The sequence below is a fragment of the Taudactylus pleione genome, unplaced genomic scaffold, assembly GCF_031769625.1.
Source record: "Taudactylus pleione unplaced genomic scaffold, aTauple2 ptg000258l, whole genome shotgun sequence".
NCBI lineage: Eukaryota > Metazoa > Chordata > Amphibia > Anura > Myobatrachidae > Taudactylus > Taudactylus pleione.
This window is the reverse complement of record NW_028284660.1, coordinates 4,931,112-4,940,275: the sequence shown is the minus strand read 5'-3', so window position 1 is coordinate 4,940,275 and position 9,164 is coordinate 4,931,112. Positions and strand designations below refer to the sequence as shown.

At 44.4% G+C, this 9,164-nt stretch overlaps 1 protein-coding gene across 1 annotated transcript in view; it reads left to right on the top strand.

Annotated features, from left to right (window-relative positions):
* Positions 1-2,107: 2,107 nt before the first annotated feature.
* The window catches only part of LOC148514825 (ovostatin-like), a 106,073-nt gene continuing 99,016 nt past the window's right edge, over positions 2,108-9,164 (top strand). The window contains exon 1 of the mRNA XM_088480948.1: positions 2,108-2,176. Coding sequence (XP_088337074.1) covers positions 2,109-2,176 — 68 coding nt within the window. The 5' untranslated portion in view covers position 2,108. The remainder of the gene's footprint in view (positions 2,177-9,164) is intronic.

Here is a 9,164-nt window from a genome sequence, read left to right as displayed (position 1 = left end):
GGAGAGTCTGATGGGGAGAGGGAGGGAATTCCAGAGGTGGGGAGCAGCACAGGCAAAATCTTGGAGGTGGGAGTGGGAGGAAGTAATCAATTGGCATGAAAGGCGGCGTGTATTAAGTGAACGAAGAGGGTGGACAGAAGAGTGAAGGCAGATGAGATCAGAGATCTAAATGGGAGAGGAATGGGTGAGGGCTTTGTAAGTGAGTGTAAGAACCTTAAATTGGGTTCTGAAAGGGAATGGGAGCCAGTCGAGGGCTTGTAAGAGAGGGAAGGCAGATTTATAGCGTTTGGAGAGGAAGATGAGCCGAGCAGCAGCACTGAGCACAGACTGGAGAGGAGAGAGATGGGATTTGGGGAGGCCAGCTAGGAGGAGGTTACAGTAGTCCAATGTGGACATGACCAGTGAATGTACGAGGGTTTTGGTAGCATCCTGGGTGAGAAAGGGTCTGATCTTGGCAATATTCTTGAGAAGGAAAGCAGATGAATCTACAGTACAGCTCCAGGCCTCCACATAAAAATAAGCCCATTATATTGGCGGCATGATGATGACCAGCTGCCTAGCTGGCCCGCATTCATCCATAAACCATAAGTATTAAAACTGTATTTGTAGTTTTCTCACAAATTATGCAATTTTTCTATTTAATGTATTTAGGAAACAGTGGCACTGATAGCGTGAGGGGTCCCACGTGGCTCAGGCCACTCTCACATAGCAATGGTCACAGATCCTCCTCTTTTCAGTACAGGCTGTTAAACATTCAGGTCCATGTGGCTCTTAATCCACCCCTGTGGCCACACCCTGTGGTGCTGAGTTGTGTGGTGGTGGGGATCCTCACTGAAGTTGAAAGTCTGCTTTCTGGTAAGCTAGCAAGGATATTATATTATTACTTAACTCACTTATAGCCATAGTATGTGCCTCATGCATAGTGCTTCTTGCGTTCTACTTGACTCCAGTATTTTGACTGTTAGCATCCCACAAGCGAGGATGCTGGTTACGTCCCCTCCGATCCTTCTCCTCTTCCCCTCCATCTTAAAAAATGACACGAATAAAACAGACAGACAAACACAGAAAAGCTATACTAACACTACACTCCTCACAAACACGCCACCGGTACACACAAATAAACACTGACAGAAAAATACATCACAGCAAACAAAAAAATTAGACAAAACTTTTAACTACGACAAGATTACACACAATAGGACAAGACAACTCTCAACAATCATAAATTAGTTCACAAAACTCTCCAAACTAGGGATTCTGACCTCCATCTATCTCCAACCACCTCACTATACCCTCACCATGTGGGTGGGTGGTTTAGGGAATTTGTTGCAATGTGTTTTTCATGTACAAATACTACATATTGGGTCTCATTCAGACCCGGTCGCAAGCGCCGAGCGCTCGCAACCGGGTTGATGTTAAGGCCCTGCGCACGCGCAGCGGCCGCACTGTGCGTGCGCAAACCCCGGAGCGAGAGAGAAACTCTCTTGCTCCAGAGCTCACTACAAAAGGGGCGGCTGTCGATGTTGATCGACAGCTCACCCCGTATTGTAGGCGGGGCGGGGGGCGGCTACACAAACGGAGGCGTTTTGTGTGCGGCCGCACTGACATCAGCAGTGATGTCAGTGGGGAGCTTCCTGTTCGATCAGAGCAGGAAGCTCCCTGGGGCTTGCGGTTGCCGAGACCCAACCTTAGGGTCTCGTCGCAAGCCCCGATGGTCGCGATGGTCTTGACCATCGCGACCATCACCCTGGTCGGTCGCTAAAGCTGTGGGTGGTATTCCCAATGCAGATTGTAGTAAATAGAGCCCTTTGTTACCAACAGACATTACAGGTGTGAACCCACTACATTAGCTTGAATTGTGATCATTTGCTAATCCTCTGCTGCCTGCAATATTCATTACACTGTATATCTGTTTGTCATTGTCCTTTTGCGTTGATCTGCTCTTCCTGATAATTACAGGGAAGCAATCACAGGACACAGTACTTTGCATGCCGAGCTGGAATTTTGACGTCGTACTCTGACTAACAAGGAAGTTCCCTCCCCTTTCTCAGGTGCATATAACCAGTGCAATGAGCTGGAGCAGGTGAGAGCTGGGTCTATCTGCTGACATGGACCTGAGGATGCTGTTCCTGAATTTGTCCTTCCTCTGTCTCATCGCTGGAACAGTATCAAAGCCGTAAGTGAGGACTTGGTAATTGATAAACCATACACAACAGCCTGTGGCCATCCAACTTGTATGTAACAACTGCAACTCCTAGCATGTCACACAGGCATGGAATTGTACTGTTACTTCATGGGTGCATAGACTTAGGCTGCCCCTCTCTTATAAAGCACAGTATACTGTTCTCCCGTGTCCTATTCTCCTCATTCCATCAATGATGGAAACAGTAGAGTATTTCTGTTTCTGCATAATGTGTTACATGTATAATGCGGTACAGTACCTACAAATTACCTGGATGCTGTCTAGACTAATGGTGAGTCTGAGGGGACAATGACATCTAATTCTGTGCACTGCAGGAATAAATTCACAGCATCCCGTGTACATCATCCCTGAGTTTTCTGATGCATTTTCTGTTGCCCTGCTGTATTGTGTAATGTAGAACAGGAATATTGTACCTGCGGCCCTCGATCTGCTGTGGAACTAGACATACCAGCATGCCATGCCACAGTTTTTCTATTAGGACATGCTAACACTTTAGCAGGGCATGCTGAGATGTGTAGTTCCATAGCAGCTGGAGGCTGCATGTAACACAATACATTAATGGAAACTTACATTTCTTTAATGTTTTGTGGCTCTTCTCATCAGAGTGTGGGTAGTTGTACTGATTTGATGGGAATATCAACACACTGTGCAGACTATTGGTGAGGCATTGTACAGTACACATGGCTTATTCTTTACACGGATACTGTATATGCCATGAAGGTATTTATTTTCTTACTGGGTGATGCTGTCATTATTTTCCTTTGTGTTACTATCACTAGTAGGTGATATTTTGAGGATAAACAATTTGGCAAACAGTATTTTGCAGAGAAATGTCCCTGCATAATAATTAATAATAATATATTTTGCAAGCCACATATGTATCATTTCCATGACTGCATTCACTCTCCAAAATCCCTGTGTATTATTACTGGTAAACTTCTCCTACTGAATTATAGGGCAAATGTGAGAGTTTAGAAAATTGGAAAGTTTAGCTGTAAAATCTCTCATTGGATTGGGTTTTATCTTCAAAATGGGAAAACATCTGGATGAGAGTTTAAATCGTGAGAGTTTTTTAGTCTAATAACATGGTAGTTTCCATATTTTTCGGACTCTGGGCCTGATTCAGACCCACTCACAAGCGGCTGTCCGCACGTGTAGTGCTGACTGAACGGAGTTCGGTCAGCGCTACACAAGTGACAAACACACAGCCGCCGGCGCCGGCAGCTGTGTGTTTGATCAGCAGCCAATGAGAGTCTGTCAGACTCGCATTAGCTGCTGCTGCGCCCACTGCGGGAGCCGCTCCATCTTCCGGCTCCCGCAGTGGGTAATGGGAGAGGCGTCGTGACGTCATATGACGTCTCTCCCATAATGCAGAGCGTCCCGACCCGGGAAGGACAGACGGAGGAGCGGATGGCGATGGCGGGAGCGGGGATTCAGGTAAGTGTTTTTGTTTTTTATATTACTTGTGTCTACTGGGGGGGGGTCTGGCACTACTGGGGGCACTACAAGGGGGGGGACTACTACTACTACTGGGGGCACTACAAGGGGGATGGGGGACTACTACTACTGGGGACTACTACTACTGGGGGCACTACAAGGGAGAGGGGACTACTACTACTGTGGACTACTAATACTGGGGGCACTACAAGGGGACTACTACTACTACTGGGGGCACTACAAGGGGGGTGGGGGACTACTAATACTGGGGACTACTACTATTGGGGACACTACAAGGGGGGGACTATTACTACTGGAGGCACTACAAGGGGGGCTACTACTACTGGGGGCACTACATAGGGGGGGACTACTACTACTGGGGGCACTACAAAGGGGGGGGCTTCTGGGGTCACTACAAGGGGGGGACTACTACTGGGGGGACTTCTACTACTGGGGGCACTACAAGGGGGAGCTACTACAACTGGGTGCACTACAAGGGGGGGACTACTACTAGGGGCACTACAAGGGGAGGGGACTACTACTAGGGGCACTGCATAGGGGGGAGGGCACTACTACTAGGGGCACTACATAGGGGGAGGGGACTACTACTGTGGGCACTGCATCGAGGGACCACTGCTGGGGGCTCTATATAAAGGGCAATACTGGGGGTACTGCATAGGGGGGAGACTACAACTAGGGCCACTATTTAAGGGGTATTGCATAAAGGTTACCACTATTGGGGCACTGCATGGGGGGTGGACTGCTACTGGGGGCACTATATAAGGTGCACTGCATAGGGGTACCACTATTAGGGGCACTGTATAAGGGGCTTACTACTGGGGGGCACAAGGGGCACTGCACAGGGGGGACCACTACTGGGGGCACTATATAAAGGGCTTACTACTGGGGGCACAAGGGTCACTGCATACGGGGGATCACTACTGGGGGCACTAATGGAGGCCTGCATAAGGGTGTTCTCTCCTGTGGCACACGGGGTCACTGCATATGGGCACAATGACAGGGGGCTGCCCCTAATCTTTATTTTCACCTTACATTAATCCCATATGGACCCGTCTCCTCCCTGGAACACTTGAGGGGGAAGGGCGCCGTAGCACGCACATTCTTCGGGCACCCTGACTACACGCTACTCCTCTGCCAGGGCCGCCTGCATGCATTTGCCCCCCAGGCTAAAAGTTGCCAGCCAGCCCCTGGTTGCGGAGGTGTGAGATACATGCGAGTTTGCATGTTCTCACACCCTATTACCTAGGGCAAGTTCGGAAAATTTGTGAGTATAGCTCTATATTTCAAAACTCACACCCTATTACATCTCGCCCCAAATGTCTATAAATATTTTTAAACTTCTTACAGGGCAATTCAATTTGGAGCGAAAAGTCAGTTTTTGCGATAATTTTGCACCGATGACGTCATTTTCGCTGGTTTTGGTTTTACACCATATTCAATTTCAAAGACTTTTGGCAGGTTCGAAAAGTCTTTGAAAAAAAACGGGGATAACTTTTCACCACTGAATAGGTGGCGAAATAAAGTGCAGAATTGGGGTTTAGGGGTGCAGGCTTAAAAAAAATAGCCTGCACCCCTGGGAATGACTTTTTAAAATAAACTGTGTCAAAAAAAGTTTAAAAATAAAATAGGGACACCCCAAAAAAGTTATTGAAAATTTGGGGTGAAAATAAAAAAAATGGGAAAAAAGTGTTTAAAAATAGTGAAATAGGTTCAGGGCTATTCTGCAAGTATGCGGCAGGTGTATTCTAGAATAGATTATTAGCGGCAGGTGCATATTTGCAGAATTTTTAAATAAAGACTTTAGGGACATAAAAATATGCTAGTACCCATTTTCATGTACCCCAAATTTGATGAGACCACTTAAAAAAACGAAAAAAAAAAACCTAAGTGCTCTTCTGCATCACTTCTTCAATGTCGGGAAAAAAACACCTGCAGCCGCTATTTAAATCCCTGACTTTCATTTGCAGGCTAAAACGGGGGTACCCATAGTGATCCCCCATGTTTTTACAGTTTTAGGGGGGTCCTACAATTTATTCCAGGTCAATTTCGTTTTTTTTCGCCGATCCTACTTCGCCGGGTCCGTTTTCGTAGCTTTCAAATTGAATACGGGATAAAGCAGGCGCGCACCCGATACTTTATCCCAGGAAAATCTCCGATGTGGAGCAAAAAGTCCAGCACGGACTTTTCGCTCCCATATTGAATACCCCTGTTACTGAAATGGTAAGTTTGGAAAACTGAAATATTTATTTATTTTATAGTTTAAATGTAACTTTTTTCAGGTTGCAAGATCTGTATTTCCGCAACATACTGTATACAATGTTTAGTTGTAAATGCTGTGAGTCCATGATTTGGCAGCCATACTGAGCTACCATTTAATCTTCTGTACTCTCATATTATAGAACTCTATTCATATGAATAAATTATTGAGGGTGGGAAAAAAATACTTATACATGAATATAATATCACACAGCTGCACTGTGTAATTAATAAGCTAAAGGACTCCTGACTAATATGTCACACTAACCAATGCAGGAGCCAAATGTCTTGTCTAGAGGCTTAGGATGGGAGGTGAGAAACTGCATTAGAGTTAATAGGAGGCGCCACCAGTCTGGTAAGTTCAGGTTTATCGTGGGAGTCCTGTGTTTATCCAAATCAAATTTAAATTCTTTTCTAGTAATAATTTTGTTCGCAACATTTTATTTCCCCTTCCACATACATGAGAAGGGTAGTTGTCATCTGATGTTAAGAAACCCAACACTACAAATGCAATTGCATTTGACATGCTGGGCAAAATTCACTAAGCTGCGGGTTCTAAACTCCAGCAGTTTGGTGGCAGTTTGACCGCGGGCTCTAAATGACACCAAAATGACACCAAAACCGCTGCCTAGTAATTTTAGCCCTAGCCCTTTTCTATTCTAATCTAAAATGTGTTTTAACTGCGTTTTTTCCAGTGGGTTTTGAAGCAGTTTTGGCCTTAGTAAATCTGCAAATATCCACCAAACTGCTGCGGTTTAGAACCCGCAGCTTAGTAAATTTTGCCCGTTGTGTGTAAGCAGCACCTATGGTAACTTGCACCTGTGGTCATGGTGGGGGCAATGGAAAACACATTTTCTTGCAGGAAGCACAAGTAAATAGGTCAGACAGCATACTAAAGCTATTAACGCTCCTGATCCTGATTGCCGATGCAAGCAGAAAAGCTTGTGGGGTCAATGGAGCCAAAAGATTCCACCCCAATTGGCATGCTTGTAATTTACTGAGGTCTGTCTCCACTCTCCACTACATGCACAATAAACAGGTCTGGTCTTCATAATCATTGATCTCTATAGGAGCCGTTCGGTTACCCACTGACCAGGTGATAATCCTAATTATAGTACAGTATATATGGTCTCCAAGACCAGGTCCGATAAAGCTGCCATTACCTTGTGGTGAATGTAGCGTGAGACTAGAAAAAAAAATGCAGTTGCCTTACTGGTGGATATGTACTCCAAAGAGGACTGGTTCCCATGCACCCTACTTAGTAGGGGTTTTACATCAATAGATAGCAATAATCAATGTTGCGGACGTCTATGTTATTTCCCTGCTTGATTGTACTGCTGGATCCCTGAGTTAACTGAGCCAGGATGGATGCTGGGGTGCCTCCTCTTTTCGGCTTGTGGTGGGGTCAGGCAGGGCCGGGCCTAGCATTTTCTTTTATGGGTGGAACAGTTTGACAATTAATATGGACTTCTCTCCTTATTATTCCTGACTCATCCCACTTCATCATCTATACTCTTACAATACAAATAATTAATATGATTTACACATGTAGATCGCCTCTTAAATTACACACTTCAAAGCTCTACCTGCAGGGGACTTAAACTGAATACCACATGTGCCATAGTTAGGCATTTAGCTGGAGAGCTAACTGTATAGTCTGACACTTTCCTTGTGAGCAATCATAAATAATATATTGTATATGTGCCCTTTATTATGAACTTTCTGTTTAATAGCTCTGTAGCAAAAAAAGCATTCCATGCCAGGGATTTTTGCCCCAGACCTCATGTACTACAGTCAGACACTTAATACATAAGCTACTGTTTACTATAGTATGTACTGTACTATACCTGCCAATTTTAGCTCTGTGTATGCTACTTGTATTTCTTAGTTTAGATCACTGCAGCCAGCCTGGTGTATTGTGTGACTGCAGACTACATAGCTCTGCTTGGCTGCAATGATCTAAACTAAGAAGTACAGGTAATTTACATGACTGTAAACTCATATTATCTGTAAAGCGCTGCGGAATATGTATGCGCTATATACTGTAAATAACTGGTAATAAATAAATAATACCACAAAATAGGTAGCTTGTATATAATTTTAGAGCCTGGGCTATAGACCTGTATTTTTATTTTAATGTTGCTCCTATGTAACTAGAAAATGTCTGTGCCATTTAAGGTTTTATTTTGACTTGTAGCTTCTCTGCTTGTTTGCGGATGCAATAATGCGTTCCTGGGCAAAACATGAAAGACAATGAGAACCTAAATGGCACGTTTTTCACACAAAGACCCTTTTTCTAGCCATAGGTTTACCCTGGTCATTTAATTATTTGGTTTTGTGCCCTTATAATTCCAGTCCAGTAACTGCCTAGATTTGCGCAGTGCGGATTGATGGGGTCTGTGACTGGTGAAAGAATCTTCTTGTAACATTCCAGTAAACAAGATGGAATGTGTGATACATCTGATGGGGGCTATTATCAGGGAGACGCATGAAAGGTATAATATGCTGCATTATTTGTGCTGGCACTTATCACATACCTGGCCCCTCACCAAGCCGAATCTTCATTCTATTGTTATTTTAGGGGGAAAAAAAGTGCTTCTTTTTATTATAGAAATGAAAGATGTGCAAAAATTCTCATGTTCTGCAATTTAATGGAATGTTTACAAATATCGCAGTCATAAAGGTTCCTTACTAGCATAGAATTACAGCGCAACATTTGTACCCATCCATAACTGTGAATAAGATCGTATGATTGTATAACTTGCAATAAACAGTTAGCAGGTAATTGGTGTGGCTAAGTGTAAGCTGTGCACTAACGGCAATGTCAAAACTTTCTCCTTAATTATTTGTAGCTCAGAAATATGCCACACTGCGCAGAATGACCGTGCTGTGCCCCGGTGATAGAGCGATGTATAGTATGGTGGTCAGCCTAGACTGGTCCATTTATGAGCAGAGTAGGGAAAACTTTAGTAAAAGTTGGTCAGTAAAAGACACAACGACTTGATTTAATATGAAAGGCACAGTAACTTCTACAGAGAAAGGTAGTAAGACCCTGTGCAATAGTCAATGTACCGGAGAGGGAGCGATTTTTGTGAGTTTAACCCAATATTTATGAGAATGCAGGGATCGGGACTATTATGGCCGAGGTCCAGTTCCTTAGTATACTGCTAGGGATGTACACATTGAGGGTGCGATACCACCATTATGGTAATTATCCAAGCTGCGTCGAAGGACGCAGCATCAGATA